This window comes from Artibeus jamaicensis, unplaced genomic scaffold (assembly GCF_021234435.1).
Source record: "Artibeus jamaicensis isolate MK-2021 breed Jamaican fruit bat unplaced genomic scaffold, CSHL_Jam_final contig_465, whole genome shotgun sequence".
Classification (NCBI taxonomy): Eukaryota; Metazoa; Chordata; class Mammalia; order Chiroptera; family Phyllostomidae; genus Artibeus; species Artibeus jamaicensis.
Window position 1 is genome coordinate 35867223 of NW_026521843.1, and position 22951 is coordinate 35890173.

The 22951-nt window shown below is 39.0% G+C and overlaps 3 protein-coding genes across 12 annotated transcripts in view; 1 reads left to right on the forward strand and 2 right to left on the reverse strand.

Annotated features, from left to right (window-relative positions):
• CLHC1 (clathrin heavy chain linker domain containing 1) overlaps positions 1 to 14529 on the reverse strand; it is a 31903-nt gene extending 17374 nt beyond the window's left edge. The window contains exons 1-7 of one of the 6 annotated variants that reach the window (XM_037125769.2): positions 14367 to 14529; positions 10477 to 10734; positions 8756 to 8943; positions 3907 to 4040; positions 1723 to 1924; positions 1500 to 1612; positions 1026 to 1107 (exon numbers count right to left, since the gene is read on the reverse strand). In XM_037125769.2, the coding sequence (XP_036981664.2) occupies positions 1026 to 1107; positions 1500 to 1612; positions 1723 to 1924; positions 3907 to 4040; positions 8756 to 8943; positions 10477 to 10653 (896 nt within the window). In that variant the 5' untranslated portion in view covers positions 10654 to 10734; positions 14367 to 14529. The other 5 variants (XM_053667062.1, XM_037125774.2, XM_037125773.2 and 2 more) reach the window with 5 other exon arrangements.
• Positions 14530 to 14857: 328 nt separating this feature from the next.
• RPS27A (ribosomal protein S27a) lies at positions 14858 to 18027 on the forward strand. Its single transcript, XM_037125767.2, has 6 exons — positions 14858 to 14923; positions 15022 to 15086; positions 15556 to 15610; positions 16017 to 16102; positions 16493 to 16624; positions 17839 to 18027. Exons 2-6 carry the CDS (start codon positions 15039 to 15041, stop codon positions 17986 to 17988), a joined length of 471 nt encoding a protein of 156 aa, XP_036981662.1. The 5' UTR covers positions 14858 to 14923; positions 15022 to 15038; the 3' UTR covers positions 17989 to 18027.
• MTIF2 (mitochondrial translational initiation factor 2) overlaps positions 16727 to 22951 on the reverse strand; it is a 28745-nt gene continuing 22520 nt past the window's right edge. For 3 of the 5 annotated variants that reach the window (XM_053667011.1, XM_037125768.2, XM_053667013.1), the window contains 3 exons: positions 21622 to 21786; positions 19656 to 19796; positions 18761 to 19144 (listed from right to left, as the gene is read on the reverse strand). In XM_053667011.1, the coding sequence (XP_053522986.1) occupies positions 18972 to 19144; positions 19656 to 19796; positions 21622 to 21786 (479 nt within the window). In that variant the 3' untranslated portion in view covers positions 18761 to 18971. Of the gene's footprint in view, positions 17236 to 18760; positions 19145 to 19655; positions 19797 to 21621; positions 21787 to 22951 lie in introns of those variants that run through there. The other 2 variants (XR_008391984.1, XM_053667012.1) reach the window with 2 other exon arrangements.

Consider the following 22951-nt stretch of genomic DNA (forward strand, 5'->3'; position numbering starts at 1 on the left):
TAAAATTGTTTAATATGTCAGATTAGGAATATTACGCATGTTCATTACATATGGACCTTATGGCCTATGAACTAACTTCTCAATGAATAAAGTCTTGTGCGTTGCAGTCCCCGGGGGCCCCTGGCAGGGGCGCGGGGATGAAACATCAGCTGAGCCCCCGTCTGTGGCTGAGCAAACGGTGGTTCCAAAAACTCAATGACCCCACGTGGCACCATTTTCTGTTCTGACCTGTTTGTGTTCGATAGTATTTTTTCCCTCTTTGGGACTCCTGTGTTGTTAATAAGATGGGATGATTACTTTTTAATTAAAACGAAAAAGGAAAAATATGAAGTCTTAAATTTCCTTGAGCTTCTATTATATACTATATATAATAACTTAAGTATTGGGCAAAAATATGCCTTTTTAATATGCCATAGGATAAAAATAATGAGAAAAAAAGCCTGAATTGGTTAGGATAATCTGATGACTCAAGAAGACATTCTCAGCCCTGGCTGGTGTAGCTCCGTGGATTGAGCACAGGCCTGCGAACCACATGATCACGGTTCGATTCCCAGTCAGGGTACATGCCTGGGTTGCAGGCCAGTTCCCAGCAGGGGACTCACGAGAGGCAACCATACATTGATATTTCTCTCCTTCTCTTCCTCTCTAAAGATAAATAAATAAAATCTTAAAAAAAAAAAGACATTCTCAAAAACATTTTGTAACATCAAGTTGATGGTGAAGCAATGTAGGAAACATATAAATAAAAGTTAAATCAACACTACAATCCACCTATAGTCTCTGAAATACTTCCTAGCCTACCAATCTAGTATTTTTGTCATAAAGAATTTATTTTTTAAATTCTAGCTTATTTTGTAGTTTATCCACTAGAGTAAGATTTTAAAGATACAAAAGCTAGAAGCTACAGCATATCAAAATGCTAAATAATAAATAAATATGAAATATAAAATAATATGTATTTAAACACATTAAATAAATGCAACATTATTTTAACAAGAAAAAATAAAAGCTTTTAAAATATGTGCCTTTCAATGTAGTAAAGCAGAATTTCAGCTTCTTTTGCCTTGCTTGGATCTTCCCATAGTTCTTCAACAATGCCTTGGTCACCTATAAATATTGAAAGAGCCATCAGGTAACATTTAAGGCTCTAAATCAACAGAAAATAATAAGCATGTAGCTGTCTGACGCCAACAACTAAATGCCATGGTTTCTACTAGCACCACTCTCTTCTAAACTGAGTGGCCTCCCTTCCCCTTCTTCCTTATTTTGAGGTACATTTTCAAGCATCATGTCTCTAGCTCACCAAGTCTACTGTTTACTAATCATCTGTTGAAAAGATTCCCACAGGGTAACAGAGACCTACCAGAATTAGTGCATTTTTGCTTTCCTTAAACTCAGCCTAGGAAAATCCTCACTCTTTTGCTTTCTGTGTGTATGGGGGCGGAGGAGGGAGGAAAGCTTTCCATTATTTGTATTAATTAAATATATAGATAAACTACCATATAAATCTTTAGTTTTCTCCATTTGCTTCATGAAGTCTTGAAATGAGCTGCTCATATCAGATTTCACCCATGAAGTAAGTGCATAAAGAATAATCTGCAGTCTTTGATGACTATAAAGATAAAAACATCAACATACTGAACCTAAAATGAAATAGTGGAATACTATAATAAACACAAATAAAAGCTTCAAACTTAAAAAATATATAATCAACTTGCATACCGAAACTGTAATTCTTTGTTGGCATTTTCAGCTTCATCTCGCCGTTTTAATATCACAATCATCTCCTCCTCTAAATGTGCCTTTCTCTGAGCTGGTACATATTTTTTTGACTTTAATTGTTTAATTTCTGCATATTTATCTTCAAGATGTTTCAGGTATTTATCCAGAGCATCTAAATTGACAGATTCTTCAAGAGTCATGCCTGTGGGTAAAAGGGTCAAATCAAACAAGCCAAGCCACACGTGGGACTCTTCTGCTCAAAAGCAAAATAGGTCAGAAAGTTCTCTGTGTCAAGATATAATTAAGAAATGGTAGCATGAACTTGTAGTTTACCGAACATTAAACAGAATTAGCATACAGTTTTAGATGGCTAGCAGTTTTTAAGCATATCGATTAAGACTCAAAGATTGATTGTCCAAACCTTAGTATGTTAAGATAGAAAATTTTAATGACCTCATTACCACACCTTGCAAACCCCTAAATAACACTGTTACTCAATAATGCTAAGAGCTTCTATCTAACAATTCAGGACTTCTGCCCAGTGATTTCTAACCAAAGCATCCATTAAATTAATAGAGCTAACCCCAGGGTAATCTGCTTATTCTTTCCAAAGAAAAGCTTATAAAATGCCAGCCATATCTCTAGTCCCCTCTCCTGCTAATTGTTCCTTCTACTCATTATTCAAAACAACACAGACACACACAGTTCAAGTGACTTCCCTTCTCATTCAGGCTAATTGGTGTCTTTATTTGTTTGTTTGTTTGTTTGTTTGTTTATGAGAGAGGAAGAGAGGGAGAAAGAGAAACATCAATGTGAGAGTAAAACATCAATTGCCTCCCGTATGGCACATGCCCTGAGAGAGAATCAAACCAGCAACTCTCCACTTTGCAGGACGGCTTTCAATCAACTGAGTGCACTGGTCAGCCCTCACTATTGCCTTTAAAGGCATATCTGAAAATTCTTCTCCAGAAACCTCCCGTATTCATCTTACTCAATTTTAATCATTCCCTTACTCTGAATCCTCTCAGTATTCAAACAATGTTAGTTATTCTGTACTAACTCGTATGTATCTTATCTATATTTTGCTAGCATAAATTTATGTTTGAAAGGGAATCTAGTCCCTGCCTCCACTGAACACAGGCTGATCATCCAACCTCAGCTGAAATTCTCTGGGGTGGAGTAACTCATTATTTCAAGACATAGCTTCTTCCACTGAATCCAAATCTGACTTCCTAATATTTCCACGTATTGATTCTGCATCTGGATAAACACTGCTTAAAATCCGTAAGAGTTTTGAATACAGTTATCTAATTCTCAAAGACTTTCTTGTTTCCAGGACGAGTATTTGTAATTCCTCTGTCTAGTCATCATACAAACTTCCCAGCACCCTGGATAAATTCCAGGATACACTACAATTTCTTAAAATGAGGCTTAGCTGAAGATGAGGAAACAGTGAATGCTGAAATTAATATGAGTCAACAATACTCACCAGAACTTAATTCACTACAGTTTTTACATGTATTATACCATAGGTTCTCAAACTTGAAGTACATCAGAATAACCTGGGAACTTGTTAAAGCACTGACTCATGGAGCCCTGGCTGGTGTGGCTCAGTAAATTGAGCGCTGGTCTGAGAACCAAAGGGTCGCAGGTTGGATTCCCAGTCAAGGCATGTGCCTGGGTTGCAGGACAGGTCCCCAGTGGGGGACATGTGAAAGGCAACCACACACTGATGTTTCTCTCCCTTTCTCCCTCCCTTCCCCTCTCTCTAAAAATAAATAACTAAAACCTACTTAAAAACACTGACTCTTGGGCTCTAGCCCTACCCCCACTCCACCCCCATCCTTGGGGCTCTGACACAGTAACTCTGCAAGGGAGCCAAGGAATTTGCATTTCTGACAGGTTCCCAGTTAATGCTGATGCTGACCAGAAACCACACTGTGAACTATTATATAATCCAGTTAGACTGGAACTCTTTCAGTCTTTTAGGGTTTTCTTATTCCCTTGTTTCTGCCTAGAATCCTGGCTAAATTTTTTTATAAAATAAGAATAAAGTCCTGGTATACTTGGAAAATATACACATAACACATATATTAAGTTATATGTGCTATTTATACATGCATAATAAGTGATAACTGGGAACAGTTAGAATTTCTTTCAAATATTTTACACAAAATACAGTACCTGGAATAGGTTTTGAAGGATCTTTGGAGAAAGGAAAATGTTTTACTTCTTTCATGTCACGCTCTGCCCTAAGTTGTTTTATTTTGTCTATTTGCAATTGAATCTTTGAGGAATTATGTTCAATAACCCTCATTCTGAAAAACAAAAAGGGTTTCTTATGTTTCTTTCAACTAACAATGATTTAATCATAAAATATATAATAAAACAGGTTACCATTTTTAACCATTATGGATTTAGGTGGAAGTTTACAAAACAGTGCCCAGCCAAAGTTTACTAACCTCAACATAATTTTCTTCCAAGGCAACAGTAAAACACTATGATTTATACATAACCTTATTGGAACTTTATAAGTATTTTTAATATATTTTGTTAATTATGCCATTACAGTTGTTCTATTTGCCCCTTCATTCCCCTCCACCCTGCACATCCCTTCCCCACCATTCCCCCCTTTAGTTTATCACCATGTGTCACAAGTTCTTTAGATTCTATATTTCCCATACTGTTCTTGCCCTCCCCCCTATCTATTTTCTACCTACCATCTATGCTACTTATTTTCCCCCCTTCTGTACCTTCTCCCCCCTTCTCCTTCTCCCACTCCCCTGTTGCTAACCCTCCATGTGATCTTCATTTCTATGGTTCTGCTCCTGATCTAGCTGTCCCCTTAGTTTGCTTTTGTTTTAGGTGTGGTTGTTAGTAACTGTGAGTTTGCTGTCCTTTCACTGTTCATCTTTTTTAAACTTCTTTTTCTTAGATAAGTCCCTTTAACATTTCATATAAAAAGGGCTTGGTGATGATGAACTCCTTGAATTTGATCTCATCTGAGAAGCACTTTATCTGTCCTTCCATTCTAAATGAAAGTTTTGCTGGATAGATCAATTTTGGATGTAGGTCTTTGGATTTCATGACTTGGAATACTTTTTTCCAGCCTCTTCTTGCCTGTAAGGTCTCTTTTGAGAAATCAGCTGACAGTCTGATGGGAACTCCTTTGTAGGTGACTGTCTCCTTATCTCTTGCTGCTTCTAGGATTCTCTCCTTCATTTTAATCTTGGCTAATATTGATGATGTGCCTTGGTGTGTTCCTCCTTGGGTCCAACTTCTTTGGGACTCTCTGAGCTTCCTGGACTTCCTGGAAGTCTATTTCCTTTGCCAGATTGGGGAAGTTCTCCTTTATTATTTGTTCAAATAAGGTTTCCACTTGTGTGGCTGTTCCTCTTCCCCTTCTGGTACCCCTATGATTCGGATGTTGGAACGTTTAAAGATGTCCTGGAGGTTCCTAAGCCTCTCCTCCTTTTTCTGAATTCTTGTTTCTTCATCCTTTTCTGTTTGGTCATTTTTTTCCTCCTTCTGGTCCACTCCTTTGATTTGAGTCCCAGTTTCCTTTCCATTACTACTGGTTTCCTGTGTATTTCCATTCATTTCAATTAGTTTAGCCTTCATATGTTCCTCTAATTTGTGACTAAAATCAACCAGTTCTGTGAGCATCCTGATCACCAGTGTTTTGAACTGTGCATCTGAAAGTTTGGCTATTTCTTCATCACTTAGATTTATGGGCTCTGGGGCTCTGAGTTGTTCTTGAGCCATGTTTTGATCTGTTCGTGCCTGTTACATATGAGGAGCAGAGCCTTAGTTGTTCACCAGGGCAGGGCCACCCAGGTCGCTGGTTTGTGACGCTGTATGTGGGGGCGGGGTCAGAGTGGGACAATGGCAGTTCCCTCTGCCGCTTCCTACCACTGGGGCCTGCATGGTCCATCGCACTGCTAGCTCCTTCACCGGTTTATCTGTTTGGCTGAAGGGTTCGTTGTTGTCAGACTTCCATGTAGTTCAATTTTCTGTGGTTTGGCTGTGTTTTTGTTGTTTTTAAACTTAGTTGTGCAAGAGGGTGCAGTGCTTCCACCTATGCCTCCATCTTGGCGGAAGTCCTGGAACTTTATAAGTATTAAACATAATAATCTAGCCACAGAGTACTGTCTCTTCCCTTTAGTTAAAAATTAAATTTGCAATTTAAAATTATTTTTCTATAAAAATAAAATAAAATTTATTTTTGTTAAGTAATTGTATACATTTCTTAGGGTTGCCATAGCAAATGACCACAAACTTGGTGGCTTAAAACAACAGAAATGTATTCTCACACAGTCCTGGAGGCCAGAAACCAGTATCACTGGGCCCAAAACACTGTGGTCAGGACCATGCTTCCTCTACAGCCTCTCAGGGAGAATCCAGGCCTTGCCTTTTCCAGCTGCTGGGGGCCACTGGCCTTCCGAGGTTGCATCGCTTCTAACTCTGCTGCTGTCTGGGTCAATACTCCTTCCCCACTCTCTTATAAGGACACTTGTGACCACCTACCTGGGTAATCCGAGATAATACCCCTGTCTCAAGATCTTTAATATAATAACATCTGCAAAGACCCTTTCCCCAAATAAAGTAACATTTCCAGGTTCCCAGAATTAGAACCTGATATCTTTAGGAGCCATTATTCAGCCTACTCTAATACCATATTTTGCCAGGATAATGCATATTTCTGCCCACATGTTTGAGGGAAAAATAAGGATGCACATTATACATGGGTAGTTCAAATTCCATATTTATATAAATGTTTTTGATTCTTTTATTTATGCTTATGCATTAAAAGTGTAACTCTGGAAAGCAATAATGATATCCACATGCAAAATAATACCCTGGGATACAATAATCAGTTTTGTTTCTAAATATAAATTTAAAAATTGAATTAAAAAATTTTTAAAAAGGTTTTTTTTCCTGAAAGTTTAGGCCAAAAACACGGGTGTGCATTGTGCATGAGAGCACAGTATACATGGCAAAATATGGTAATTTGGGTCATAGAGCTAAAGGAATGACAGCACTTCTTTGAGGTAAAACTGATTTACTTCTGAAACGGGGATCTTAAAGAGCAAGAAGCAGATAAAAACTTTTAAGTATTATATGAAGTTTGCTTCCTAGCTTACCATTGATGTGTTGGCCAAGGGAGAAAATAACAGATTATAATAAATTAGATACATAAATGTCACAGGGTTTTGGCAAATTAAAAACAAGCCTGTCAGTATATAACTGTTGTCTGCATGCATTTACAGATTTCTTGGTAACTACAGATTGCTCAGAACAAGAGCTTAAATGTTCATGGAAGAGAGACTGTAGAAACAAAATATCTTCGGATTTCACCCAAATAAGCTGTGCTTGTGAAAAAAAGCAATGTTAAAGGTAAACAGACATTCAAAAGGATTGAAAGCAGGGACCTAAATAGATCCTTGTACATGAATGTTCATAGTGACAAGATTCACAACAGCCAAAGGTGGAAACAATGCAAGTATTCATCAACAGGTAAGAAAATAAAATATGGTGTATACATACAATGGATTGCTCAGTCAAAACAAACAAAAAAAAGCAATGAAGTCCCAATACAGGCTGTAACACAGTGAAAAGTATCTAATTGTTGATTAGGTTCCACTTATAGGTGAGATAATATGGTATTTGTGTTTTACAGCCTGGCTTATTTCACTTAGGATAATGAAACCCTTGTCCACAGTATCACTGGCAAATATGTTTTCCCATGTGGTTGGTTCTCTTTTCACTTTAATGCTGTTTTCTGTATCGGTGCAGAAGCTTTTTATTTTGATGAGATTCCATTTGTTTATTCTTTCCTTTATGTCCCTTGCTCTGGGGGGCATATAATTTAACATTTAAAACATTGTCAAAACCCATGAAAAACTCCCTTTTCAGTCTAAAAAGTTACAAAGCCAACATATTCTTTTCCATTAAAACAGTAATTAATAACAGACTAATTTATTATTATTCATGAGATCATGTCAAATGGCAAATGAGGGGGGTGGATAAACTCTCAATGCAAACTATTGAAAAGGCATGTAGTGGCCTCCCCAGGGGGCTTGCAGCGGAGTCAATAAGATTAGGAAGGGCAAGTCCCGCTTTCTTGCTTCTGTAAACCCACTTCTGCCATGATAGCTTAGCAAAACTGCTTGTGCATGCCACACTCTATATGCAAGCCCCTGCCTGAGCTCGGGGCCCAGAATTTGGAAACTGCCTCTTCTGGGTCCGCCGCGTAAATAAAGTTCAACTCTGCACGCCCGAAAGCAGCTGAGTTGTTTTCTGTAACAGGCAAAGTAATGCATTTCTTGTCCTTTTTTAACCAAAATCTTATTACTGATTTCCAGTATCTCTGGTTGACTTGTACAAACTCAGAGTGACATCCAATAGTCTAAATGTATTGACCATCAGTCCTGCTGCAGTGTTCCAAGCCTTTTCACACTACATTAGAAGACCCACTCATGGGTCCAGATGTTGGCAGTGAACTAAAAAAATGAACTTAACTGACCCTTACTAACAGTTACAGTTGCGGACCCTGCATACCTTTCGGACCTCAGTGGTGGCTTTGTATCTGATGAAGAGCTATCACACTGACCCACAGGTGAGACTGAGTGGGAGGCGGGAATGGCTGGGGCGGGGAGCGGGGGTGGGAGTGTTGGAGGGAAAATGACTGTACTTGTACAATAAAAAATGTAAAAACAAATTAAAGAAATAAATGTTAAATTTCCAAAAATTCTCCCACTCAAGATATTACCTGGAGCGACTACTTACAACCCTCAGTATGTAATAGTACAACATGCCTCCAATTATCCTAAGAGATATAACACTCTCAAACAGAATTTTAAATGAAAAAAATAGTCATTTCAAGCTGGTAGGAAAAGTAACATGAAAACATGGCTTTAAAATAAAATTATAATTAAAAAAGACTGAGAACTACTGGTTATAGTTACACCAGAAAGTTAATACAACCAAGTTAACAATTATAATTTTGGGGGCTCTTTACCAATATACTCACTTGGCTTCAAGTTGGATTGTCCTTTTCCTGTGATATACCAATGTTGTGGGCTCTGCTGCCAAAACTTTAAGTTTTCCATGGAGATTAAATGCAGTTCTTTGGTCTTTCTTTATTCTCTCAATAAAGGCGTCATATTCTTTTTTGATTGAAGTAAGAATGGATTTGTACGCAGTGACATATTCTATTACCTGAAATACGATTTTTCTGCCTATGCTACTGAATTTTTTTCTAGAACACTGTGGATCAAAAGCCTTGCAAACAGCATTACAGATTGTTTTGTATCTTTATTTTTAGAGAGAGGGAAAGGGAGTGAGAAACATCAATGTATAGCTGCCTCTCACACACCCCCAACTGAAGACCTGGCCCACAATTCAGGCATGTGCCCTAGACTGGGAATTGAACCAGTGACCCTTTAGTTTGCAGGCTGGCACTCAATCCACCGAGCCACACCAGCAAGGGCTAGATAACTTTTTAAATAAAACAAGACAAGCGATTAGAAGTCTAAAATTTTACAAATTTAGAGTTTGCACAAATACAACTGTGTATTAAAGACAGTATTTCCTGAATTGTGCTCCTTGTGAATCATTACAGTACTATGAGCTTAAATATGAGAGAAAAAAAGGTCATATTTTTTTCTACTTGGTATGAATGCATACGTTATACAATGGCACTTAAAAACAATACCAGGTCTAATTATCCCAATTCTGGATCTTTTATATATACTTCCATATCATCCCTTACCACTTCCAAATCCAGTCTCTGACTTCATTCAGATCTTGAAATCCTGGACTCCCTTCACCTTCCTGTTTTTCTAACCTATTAGCTTCTACTGGCTGATCAATACTCAGTTTTCAAATGGCATGTCTATATCAAGTAATGTAGGAAACCCCTCATCACTATACACTCATGGCTTCCAATGTGTTTAAGTATAGACTATGTTTGGAAGAATAATGGAGGAAAACAGAAATGTTTCCTCCAGTTCATTTCCCCCAATTCTCTCACATGATGTTGTTACTGATTGTTTCTGAGTGATTTAGTATTGGTATTAGGTTAGCATAGATTTGGATTAAATCTGCATTAACAAAAGCCAAGTGAACCTGCATTAATAAAGTCCGAGTGAATTACGTAGTCAAAAAAATTTACCAAAACTACCTCCAATATGACTTTACTATAACTATATTAACTTAGAGCAGACAGTTCTTCATGTGACTTGGACAAGTGTCAGCATTTGAGCATTCAAAGACAAGCATGTCACAGTTATGATGACTTTCCTTTGTCAGTTTCACAATGTAGAGTCTCAGCATGATTCTTGGTATTTATGAAACCTATGCAAAACGCTACCTTTAAATACCCATCTAATATATTCCTTAATGACTAAACCACTAAGGCAATCCCTCACATATCAGATAATACTTTCAGATGGAAGGTCAAAATGCTGTTAGAGGGCACAGCTAGGTGTTGCTCAAAAACTGGTTAACAAAACCTGGTAGCCTGCACTTTAGCTAAAACAGTCAAATCACTCGTTAACTGTATAGTAATAGATGTGGCATTGCACCTTCCCCATTCACCCCTTTCAAACAAGACAGAAAACATCTCAAAATTGACACATTGACACATGGAGTCAAACAAGCAATGGTGTTGTTAGACAGGAATATTAGTTGTGCCAAAAAAAACATTTTCTTCCCCATGAAAATTCCATTGTCTTAAGAGTATAATGATACCTTATCAAAAACGTTTCGGTATATGATGTAATACTCATCAGCAGGTCCTTCCTCATTACAGCCCACTCTTTCAGTTTCTGTAATTATGTATCTTTGCATACTTTCCAAAAATTCCTCGTCACTTCTACTAATGATAGGAGGGAGAACTGCATGTTTACTTATTTCTTGAACCGACATGTCATAATCTGCATACTTATTCACCAGAAAAAACGTTAAGTCTTGACTTGCTTTTGCAACAATGCCAAACCTTTGATAAGCCTGAAATTAAAAAAAAGCCATCAGTGAATCTAAAGCTTAAAATAAATTAAGTCAAACAGTCATCTGATACGAGTATAAAAACTATCCCACAGATCTCTGAGATAAATATTTCACCCAGTGAGTTAAAAGGTCTAATTTATCCTGCTCTCACATGCTATCCCTCTGGGGTAGAAATACCAGTAAAGAACTATTACTAACCAGGATACATATGTCCTATGAGTGATGGTTTCTCAATACTCAACACCTTCTAACAGAAGGCTTAGCATTTTATTTGTTTCACGTGAGAACACAAGTTTGAAAACCTCCTGATGGCACTAGCAAGGTTGAAGACTTCTTTACCCACATGCCTCCCTGGCCAAGTCACAGTCATCCAGTGCACGACAGCTGTAAATAATTCGTGTATTTACTTTGACAATAAACTTGATTATGATGCTTATCTTTAATATGAGTGTATTAACTGAAAAGTAACAAGTCAGAACTTTCTCTAGACTCCATCCATCAATGATGTCAAAGATCACCAAAGGCACCTTTCTGAGCACAGTTTTCAAACAGCTCCAACCTACTGCTCTCTCAGGAAAAATCACTAACCAGCTGAGTGTAAGAGCTGGGTCCAGCAGTTGTTCCTGAGATCGTGTCCCATTAACATCAGACACAGCGCATGCTCACTTAAAAATGTCTAGCAAGGCAAAACATTTTAACTCCTCCCTCCTCTCCCCATTACAGAAGTATATAATCACGGCATAAATTTTGGAAAATATAAAACGAACAAAATCCAAACGTCATTCAGAACCCCACCACCTAAACTATTTAATGTTTTGGTATATTTGTTTCCAATTTTTTAAAGATTGTATTTATTTATTCTAGAGAGGGGAAAGGAGGAAGAAAGAGAGGGAGAGAAACATGGATATGTGGTTGCCTCTTGCATGCCCCCCACAGGGAACCTGGCCTGCAACCAAGGCATGTGCCCTGACTGGGAGTCAAACCAGCAACTCTTTGATTCGCAGGCCCACAAGCACCCCACTGAGCCACACTAGGTAGGCCCAATTTTTATAATTATAAAAGTTAGGATCACTCTTGTTCAGTTTTGTATCCTAAATTTTTTCACTTAATATGAAAAGTTTAACAACTTCTCCATTTTGGTAAATAGTCTTTCCCAATAGGTGGTAAGTTTAACAAGATCAGGAACCAAAATGTTCTCATTCCCAACTATTCTTCTCCACCCATGTGCATTCCAGTGCATAGCAGTTTCTAGCAGAGTAAGTACCAAATATTTTCTCAATAATGAATAATCACTGAGCAGTTATCTCTCAGAAGACATGACATCAGAACACAGCTGAATGTCACAGCGAGAAGGCCAGTGGAGCTAGAAGAGAATGAGAAAAAGAGAGAAGAGATGAGGTCAGAATAGGTAGCAGCGAATCGTGTGGGATTCAAGGCCTTGAAGGCAGAACCAGTACCAGCACATGAGCACCTCTGTGCAGATTAGAAAAAGGTGTCCTTTCTCTGGACAGACGGCAAGAGGACTGTGGCCTTCAGGCACTCCAGTGCTGGAGAGACAGCCTCACTTACAGGAATTTAGGCTTAACTCTGAGTGAGATGGGAAGCCAACAAAAGGCTGTGAGCAGAAGAGTGACGCCTGACTTGCATTTTCTTTTTTTTTTTTTTTCCGTGTATTGATTTTAGAAAGAGAGGAAGGGAAGGAGGGAAGGAGGAAGGAAAAAGGTGGGGGGAAGGAGAGGGAGAAACACTGATTTGTGGTTCCACTTATTTATGCATTCATTGGTTACTTCTTGTATGTGCCCTGACTGGAGACTGGGCCCACAAACCTTGGTGTATCAGGATGACCCTCTAACCCTGGCTACCTGGCCAGGGCAGCTGACTCACAGTTTCAAAGAATTGCTCTTGCTGCTTTGTGAAGCCAAGGGCCAAAGCCTGAAGAACTGTTAGGAGGCTACTGAAATAATCTGGAAGAAAGACAATAGCGGCTTGAATCAGGATAGTAGCAGTGGCAATGGTGAGAAGTGTTCTGCATGTACATTTAAAACAAAGCCAAGATTTGCTGTAGATATGAGAAAGCAGTCAAAAATGGCCATAAGGTTGTTGGCCTTATAGATTCTAAGAAAGATAGGAAGTACTATTTACTATTTATTTTTCATGAGATTAGGAGTCTGGGGCTTGCGTATTAGGGATGTTAAGTAGGCGGCAGGTATGTAAAGCTGCAGTTCAAGGGGGTGGTGTGCATACAAATGGTATTTAAAAGTTGTGACATAGAATGAAAAAGACCTGGGAAATGTAAACAAAGCAGAGGTCAAAGGACTGGGCCTTGGAGAGGTAACTCCAAAGCGTAGAGGTCTAGTAGTTCAAGATGAAGCAAGCAAAAGAGCCTGTGAAAGAGTATCCAGGGAGGGAGAAGTGAGAGGGGTACCCTGGAAGTCAGGTGCAGAAAGTGTTTCAAAGGAGGGACTGATAGACTGCATCAAATGCTGCTGGCAGAACATGTAAGATTAAATGACCGTCAAATTTAGTAACGTGGAGGTGCTTAGTGAGCACAAGAGTTACTCCACTAGAACAGTGGAGACAAAAGGCTGACAGGAGTGGGTTCAGTCCATGAAAGGGGAGGAAATGAAGACAATGAGAACACACAACTCTTTCAAGGAGTTTTGTTGTAAAGGTAGAGACTAGTTGGAAGAGTATGGGACAAAGAACATTACAGAAAAAAGAAATGGATTATCCAGATGTGCCAAAGCATGAAAGAGCTTAAGTAAGCCAGGAACTTCAATTATCTCAATAGTATAAAGTGAATCAGTTTGGCAGATTAGGATGTAAGGGAGGCAGAGGCTGAATATCACGCTAAAGAATTTGGATTTTATCCTGAAGGTGAAGTAGAATAATGACACAATGCTTTTACCTTCTAGAATATTTTGTAGACAAAAGTGAAGGCGGGTTAGAAAAGGAGAAAGACTAGAGACAGGTCAGAAGTTAGATACTGAAAACTTCCAGAAGAAAATTAAGGAGGCCCTGGATTTGGGGTCAGGGATGCAGAGGGGAAGACACAGAGATAAAAGGAGATGGCATTAGGAGGGTACATTAGAAAGGATTCCGTGGTTTGTGCAGTGGACAAGGGCCAAGGTAAGGACATAACTCCCTTGTCATTATTTGCCCCGCCTTGGCAGGAGAGCATCCTATACATACTCCAAAGTCTTCCTCTTAGGACCTTAACTTCCACACACAATGTACAAAGTTGTAAATTCTACAACTAAATAACCCCTCCACTGATTTCTTTCCAGTATGGCTTCATTTCAAAATCTAAAAACCAACATAGGATTCCCAACATATTAAACCGTTTCACACGACAAACCAGGCGCAGAAACCTTACACTAGCAGAGACATGGGGGTAGGAGGAGGAGGAGCTAGGAGGGGCAAGGAAGCAAAAAAAAAAAAAAAAAAGGATGAACCCGCGCTTTTGGAAGATATCACCTACTTTTCAGTTTGACTTAAATTGGCCACAGGAACTCCCTTCCCTTGCGCGCCCAAGGAGCAGCCGATGGTAACGGGCTGATCCTCGACCCCTAACCACCTCTGTAAGTAAGAGAACAATACTTTCGTCCCACTACGCTTCCCCAGCCTCTTACCCTTTCCTCCGAGTCATTTCCGACCCGTTTCCACCTTCTCTGAAAGCGTTTCTCCGCTTCACTCTTCCTCCCTTCTCACCCTAATCCCTTCCTCCAAACCCCAACGCCAAGTGCTTGGAGGTAGTAACTAGGAAACCGAGCTTGTGGAACTGCATCTTGGGACGAGTAGTTCCAGCCCGAAGAAAGCAGTGAAAAACTACAATTCCCAGGAGACACTTCCATTTCCGCCTTTTCCAGAATGAGGCTCCCTTAATACCACCCCTTTTTAAAGACCCCTCTTAGCCACGTTCACTGTACGAGAAAAGCCTTTTAAAGACGTTTTAAAGTTTTTTAATTTTATTATCCCAATAGAATTCTGGACATAAAAGTGAGAAATAAGCCCAAAATAGAAGAAGAAATGAGGTTCACGAGCTAGTTTGGCACGTGGTTAGACAGGGGCTGTGAGAGCCGTCAGGCATTTCGTGCGGTCGCCTAAGGGGTGGGACCTCCAGCGGCGGCGGCGCCGTGAAACCCTGTGGGCCTGGGCCGCGCTCTTCCTTTCCGATCCGCCATCTGCGGTGAGTGTGTGCTTCCCCGGCGCTCCCTGGCCGGCGGCGTCCCCGTCTCCTTCTCTGCCCGCGTCTCTAACCCGTCCCTTCCTTTCTGTCCACCTCAGGTGGAATCGCCGCCAGGATGCAGATTTTCGTGAAAACCCTTACGGGGAAGACCATCACGCTCGAGGTACGGGCCAGGTGGTGTGAGGGAGTCGTGGCCCGAGTAAGGCCGCGAGGGGGACACCGGCGCCCGCGCTGCTTTCTGCCTAGAACCTGTTTCTGAGCCCGGGTTCCGAAAGCTGGCCCCAGATGGAGGGTTGTTGGCCGAACAGGGCCCCGGGGCTGGTTTTGCGTGCCCGAAGTCTGAGCTTATCGTCTCCAGCGGCGGGCAAAGCAGGGGTCCCGCGGGGGTGCGGCAGGCGCCGGGCCGGTGGGCGCGAGCACGGGTGGCCCCGCCGCCGCAGCCCCGGGGCCGGCCAGAGGGAGGGGGCCCCTCTCGCAGCCCTGGGAGGGGGCCTGTCACCGGGAGAGGGGTTGGCCGGGCCGGGGAAGTGCGGCCGCCCGCGCGCCACGGTTCTGTGGTGACCGTGTTGAAGTGAGCGTGTGTTGTAGTTTCTTACTGTGTCACTAATACCTTTGCATTTTAAAACTCTTAGGTTGAACCCTCGGATACGATAGAAAATGTAAAGGCCAAGATCCAGGATAAGGAAGGCAAGTAATTTCAAGTTCAGGAGTACTCACCCCCAGAAGCTCCAGCCTCCCTGCAGGTGCTAGACATACCTGCTGTTGGCGGGTGGGGAGAGGGCAGACTCACATGGTGAAATGTTCCTGGAGTAACGCTGCAGACAAACGTTTATGAGCGTGGGGCCAAGCTGCAGGGCATTTCACATATGTGAACTTGGATGACCTATTTCTGTACGCCCATTTTCTCTTCTGCAAAATGATTATGTCGATGTATTAAGTACTGGTAAGGATTACAGTGAAATATGTAAACATTTAAAACTATGCTTGGTATGCAGTAAGAACTTTTAACAGCTATTAGTGCAATTTGATTCAGGATTATTTGTACACCTTGAGCAGAGGCTTGTCCTGTTGTGACTTTTCTTTTTTCCATCAGGAATTCCTCCTGATCAGCAAAGACTGATCTTTGCTGGCAAGCAACTGGAAGATGGGCGTACGTTGTCTGACTACAATATTCAAAAGGTCTGTTAGTTGAAAAGATCAGCTTTTTAAGTATAAATTGGTGTTAAAATTTTTGACAAGTACACATAAGTGGGAAGATTAACATTAGAGTGGCACGATTTCCCAGGTAATGCTTACCCTAATAATTGAGAAGCAGTGCGCTAGTTCTCACATCTTGGAATCTTGTGCATCCCATGGTGTAATTTAATGTTAAATAATCTCTGCATTAAGAATCTACTAAAGAATCAGACTCCCCCACCCCACCCCACCCCAAGACTTCCTCATCTGTGGATTGTGTGCTTCCTGGTGCATCTAATCAGATGTGTGGTGCTAGTTTTCTGTTGTTAATGGAGCATGAGTATTAATGTGATTGTTTTTTAAAGCCTGTCTCATGCTGTGTTTCATTAACAGGAGTCCACTCTTCATCTTGTGTTGAGACTTCGTGGGGGTGCTAAGAAAAGGAAGAAGAAGTCTTACACCACTCCCAAGAAGAATAAACATAAGAGAAAGAAGGTTAAGCTGGCTGTCCTGAAATACTACAAAGTGAGCCTATTTCTTTATTTCTCAAGCATACAGACTATTTTGTACTTGAAAAGTAGCATTTTAATTCTGAATAAAACAATCACTTAACCTAGGAATAGCTGGAGGAAGATGATAATAGAGCCACAGGATTGAAGAGTTACATGTGGAAAAATGAAACTAGACTAAAGTGGAAGAACACATGTAACTCTTGTAAAAACCTTGAATTGGGAAAAGAAAAACTGAGTTGGGAAAAAGTATAAAGGAAAAATATTAGTACATCAAATTAAAAAGTATATATACTATGCGTTTTAAACAGTAACTTTAATGATGTGAAAATGGGAAGTATTTGCGACATACACAAAAAGTTCCAGTGGAAATAAAGATGAACATCTCCATTGGAAAATGAACAGTGAATATACAGTTTACAAAAGAAGAAATACAAATACATGAATCAAAAAAACACAATTGAGGTTTGACTGGTGTGGCCCAGTGGGTTGGGTGTCATCCGGCAAATGGAAAGGTCACTGGTTGGATTCCCAGTCAGGCCATGTGCCAGGATTGTAGGTCAGACATGGGGGCATTTAAGAGGTAGTCAATTGATGTTTCTCTTGTCTCTCTAAAAGCAAATAAATCTTTAAAAAAAGAAAAGAAACACAGTTGAAATTGAGCCAATTTATTAAAAGTACATTTTTACTTATTAGGTTAATAATTTTTTTTAAAGATTTTTAAAGAGATGGAAGGGAGGGAAAGAAGAGAGATAAACAGATCGGTTGCCTCTCATATGTGTCCTCACTGGGAATTTAACTGGTGACCTTTTGCTTTGTAAGAAAAGGCCTAACCAAGCCACACAGTTAGGGCTACATTAATAAGTTTTGTTGGCATCTCTGGTTTCAAACTCTTTAATATGAAGGGTTTTTTTCCTGATTAATAGTTGAATAAGCTTTTGATAATGGGGTTTACCTTTAGCTGCTTGTTGCAAACTAGGCTTTTGATTTTGAAGTCAGAACTGGGTTCAGGTCTTAGTTCTGTACTGCTTCCACCTCAAGGCTGGACTTGAATGAGCTCTGAATATGCACGTATGTGTTGTAGTGATTACTGGTGAGAATTTGGGATGCTTTCGTCTATAGGTACTAAAAACTGTTGTGTGATTAAGAGGCTAAATATTTTGAGCCACTTAAGTTAGACTTTGGAATATTTTGTAAAATTATCTTAACCAGCAGATTTGTACTTTTTAGGTGGATGAGAATGGCAAAATCAGTCGCCTTCGTCGGGAGTGCCCTTCAGATGAATGTGGTGCTGGAGTTTTTATGGCCAGCCACTTTGACAGACATTATTGTGGCAAATGTTGTCTAACCTATTGCTTCAACAAACCAGAAGACAAGTAATTGTATATGAGTTAATAAAAGACATGAAGTGACATTTAATTATTGTTTTATTCCAGTGACTTTTTAAAGTGTCAAATTGACAGACCACACCATTTCTTTGATAAATTATACACTGGCAGTAAATTGCATTGTGTTTAGATAAAGTGTCTAGACTATTACCTGTCTAGATAAAGCAGTTTGTGTTTCTGTCCATTTTTTTGACCTCAGCACTACTGATACTTTGGACCAGGTGGGAGCTACTCTGTGCATCATAGGATGAATAGCATCCCTGTCCTCTACCCGCACGATGCCAGTAGCACTCTACCTTCACTACCACAATCAGAAGTACATGCATGTATTGCCAGATGACCCCTGGGTGTGGGAGGACTAACCCTTACCCGCAAACTGAGAAGCACTGATTTGTGTGAATTGGTGTTAAAACATTGCCTAAGAAGAAGTAATGACATATTTCACACATTTTAAAGACTGAGCTGTAAACTGTCCATTCAGAAGTCCATCGTAAGTCCCTGAGTGGCTTGGCTGGGATGTTTGCTGTCTGTAGTATGAGGAATACACTCTACTGTTTGATGTTGAGTGTGACCTCTTGAAGGGATTCAGACTAGAATGTTTGCTCATTAGTCTTGTTGATACTGAAGAATAGGGTTTCAAGCAGTATTTGGTACCTTATTTTGCCCAAGGAGCTCAATTCAGAGAGGATTGCCTGTCTTGGTACCACTCTTAAGTAAAACAGTCACTTGAAGTTCATTAACTGATTCTTACATTCCATGATAGGTCAATGAACAATTCCTTTTTACTGTATTACCAGGATTTCTGGTTTCAGGCATCCTTAAATTTACATTGTTCTATTTTGACAGTTAGGCATGCTAATGCTTGAATTGGGCATTTACTGACCACTAAGTGGTGAGTTCTTACCTTATATAAAGCATACTGGTTGCTTGATAATAAAGCAAGATTATTTAATCCTTAACATTTTTAATAAAATTTTAAAATCCTGGGTCCCAAGAGGTCTTCGTTAGAACTTCCTTTTCTTCATAACAAACAATTTCATCTCCCACTTTAAATTCTATCTTTTCTTCATCCAAACTGAGACCACAGTCCATTCCAGTTTTGATGACTGAAACGTTATCTTTATGGTGTTTCAGTGAGGTTAATGAGCCTTAAAAAAAAAAAAAACAGACCCTTAAGGTTCATATATTCAACAAACAATAAGCATCTAAATGCTCTGTAGTCTGGTATTAAAAGTAAAATTATGCTGGAATTGTTAAATTTTATGATCTTGTCATATTACATAATAGGACTAAACCAGGGAAACCAAAGAAAAATCTGGTTTGTAGTAAAAAATACTAGCCCTCCCATTTTAAAGACTAGCTAACTGGAGGGCATGGGACTACATACTCAGGACTTTAATGAGATAAACCATGGCAGGAACAGTTAAGTATATAGAATGGATAAGACTGGAAAGGTAGTCTGAGAAGTTTAGAAAATCAGACTAAGGGATTAAAAATCTTGGAGGAAGTATCAAGAGCTAGTAAGTGAGGCAACCCAGCAACTGGAGACCATTTATCAGCAAGGAGTGGCTTGAACTAGGCTTATAAGAGGGAAAGACAACAGATTTCAGATGGTTCAGGTGACTGCATATACCATACAAACATTTTAATGTTGCTTACCCTTCCAAATAACATGTCCATTGCGGATTAATTTAAATTTCTTTTGTTTTTCTAACTGTCCCTTTTGGACTCTGCAGCCAGCCACAGGAACTTTTTTCTTCCCTTCTGTTATGGAGAAGGTAGCCAGTATAGAAGCCTCACCTTTGGGAAGAAGAGAACATTGAGTAATGAAAACAAAAGATTCTGAAAAACAATTTCTGACATTTTGCAAGGCAAGAATTAAGGTGTGAGAAAAATACAAACTCATGCATAGAAATCCTGGTTTTCTTTGACTCCACAAGCTTTGTATTCCTGACCAGTATTAGATATAAAAACAAAATGCTTGGATATTAGAAAAGAAAAATCACAAAAATGTGCTTACTAAAAAAGTGAGTGAAAGAAAAATAGAACTCACTTTTTTGGCTGAGTAAAATGCACTAAAAGATGATAATCATTGATGATTAAGCAAAAAAGAAAAAAACTCATGGATGTGGACCACAGTGTGGTGATTGCCAGGGGGAGGAAGATGGAAGGGGAGGAGTGTATCAAACAAAGATTAATTAATACAATTCCTGTGTGCTCCATGAAAACCTGGTTTTCAACTGTCCCTCTTATATTTTCTAGGCTTATCTTTCTATTTATCTGTTACTGACTTTTTTATTTTTCATTTTTTCTATTACCATTTAGTCCCCTTATAACAACCCCCTCCTCCATCACTAGATTTATTTTTAATCTCACTAATGATAATTTATACCCATTTAAGAGTATTAATTCTGTGACTCAGCTTAACTTCTTCGCTAACTGGAAATTAAAACGAATGCCAATGACATGGTGCCATACACCATGTACTGATTTCCCAGGGTTGGTGTGATCTGACAGGTGCTTGCTTACTCCTAGAAACACTGTTTTACAAATTGCTCTCAGCACAAGAACATACAAACTTCCATACGATCATGTTAAATGGGCCTAAAATAAAGCCTAAACAGAAGCCTAAAATAAAGGTATTATACACCAGAATGCAAATACTGAATTTCATTGAGGAACTATCAGCCAAATCCAAATTAAAGAACATTCTACAAAGTCACTGGACTCTATATTTCAAAAATGGCACGGTCATAAAAGACTGAAAAATTAAATATAATTAATAATCCTGGACTAAGAGAAAAATATATACCTATAAAGTCTTTATTGGGGCAATGGACAAAATGTGAATATGGGTCGTGCTTTAGATAATAGTACTAATGTTAAGTTTTCTGAGTTCAATATTTGTTCTATGATTTTATATGAGAACATTCTTGTGCTTAGGAAATGCAAGTATTTAGTGGCAAATGGACACAACATTTCAAATTTACTTTCAACTGATACAGAAGAAGATTATGGAGGGGCAGAAAATAGAGTAAATGGAGCAAAATGTAAATAACTGGTGAATTGGGTAGAGGATATGTGAGAGGGAGTTCCTTCTACTTGTAATTTTTCTGGATATTTAAAACTATCATAAAAAAGTTAAAAATATGTATATGGGGAGGAAAAAGAACACATAAAATGATTCAGTTGTTATAAATTTAGCCTATAATCTGGCCAAGGGATATGCTAGAAAGAATATTTTTTAATTATTTAACATTTAAATATAAAATAAATTTTCTTTTCATGCCAGCACCAGAACAAAATCAATGGCTCCTTCCATGACATATTAATAATCTCTATGCCTCCCACCCCAATCTAATTTGTATTAAATCAGTTGTTCATGTCCAAACTTAAGGGTAAGAGTTCTTACTGCTTTACTTGTCTTATCCTCGGCCTAAGTGTTTATGGTACATATGAAGTCACATTGAAATTCTTATGTGTAATAGTCCTTTTTTCTAGAACACAGCATATGTATTGGAACAGTGAATGCATTTCAACAGTAAAATACATTTCCCCAAAGCTGCTTTCAAGTATCATTTACAGCATCTAAGATACGAATGTTTTGCCATCAGTGAATATTCACCTATTGTGTGCTCTTCCACAGTGCAGGGCAACCTACTGCTCAGTTCCTCCTGCAAATCCTCAACGAGACGGTAAATGATTTTGTGAAGTTTAATTTTTACTCCTTTCTTTGCAGCTGACAGCTGGATAACATTGCCTGCATTCACATTGAAGCCATATATGACACCTGGTAATCAGAAATACAGTCAATAAAGTAGCACAAATATCGTACTAAAGAAGTTTATCTTTCAAACAGAAACTCAAATCTAAACTTCTTTATTTTCTACATAAAATAAAAGCGAGTTGTGGAGATGAGAAATTCTATAATTGTTTTCTTATGAAAACTAGTAAATTTTCTTTTTTCTTTTTTTTTTTTTTAAGATTTTATTTATTTATCTTTAGAGGGGAAGGAGAGAAGGAGAGAAACATCAATGTATGGTTGCCTTTCATGCGTCCCCTACTGGAAACTGGCCTGCAGGGCACCAGCCGGCAACCCAGGCATGTGCCCTGACTGGGAATCAAACTGCAATTTTCTGGTTCACAGACCTGTGCTTAATCCACTGAGCTACACCAGCCAGGGCGAAAACTAGTAAATTTTCTAATAAAAAGATTTTATAAATTCTACTGGGGCTTGTTTAACAATGAACATTATGATTTAAAAAAATCTTCATTTAAGGAACATCATTTTAAGTGTCCCTAATGTGTGAAGCAGTATGCTAAGCAAAGCTTTGATTTTTATACCAGAGATATAAGAATAAAAATTACTAGGGCTGAAATAGTATTACATTATTTTAATAACAATTCTATTATTATAATGTTATTGTCTACAACTTTCATAGTATATGCTTAGGTATTCAGCCTCTCGAAAATACTTACTTAATTGGTAAAGTTCAAGAGTTATTTAAGAAACGAGCCCTGACCAGTGTGGCTCAGTTGGCTGGGCATTATCCCACAAAGGGAAAGGTTGCTGGTTGGATTCTCAGTCAGGCACATGCCTGGGTTGCAGTTGGTTTTGATCCCTGGTCAGGCACGTACAACAGGCATCCAACTGATGTTTCTTTCCCTCTCTTCCTCCCTCCCTCTCCTCTCTCTATAAATAAATAAATTAAATAAATAAATAAATAAAATATTTTAAGACAAATGAAAGAAGTTCTATGAAGCTGAACATTTTATCTTTTTTTTTTTTTTAACATTTTATTTTTACAGAGAGGGAGAGGGAGGAAGAAATAGGCAGAGAAACATCAATCAGTTTGCCTTTCAGACATGGTCCATATGGGGCTAAACCTGCAACCTAGGCACGTACCCTGACCTGAATCAAACCAGTGACCTTTCACTTGCAGGACGATGCCCAA

Coding starts and splice junctions, on each gene's coding strand:
- RPS27A (XM_037125767.2), top strand. CDS start 15,039: ATGCAGATTTTCGTGAAAACCCTTACGGGGAAGACCATCACGCTCGAG. Junction 15,611..16,016: donor CAAGATCCAGGATAAGGAAG/GCAAGTAATTTC, acceptor TTTTTCCATCAG/GAATTCCTCCTGATCAGCAA. Junction 16,103..16,492: donor CTGACTACAATATTCAAAAG/GTCTGTTAGTTG, acceptor TTTCATTAACAG/GAGTCCACTCTTCATCTTGT.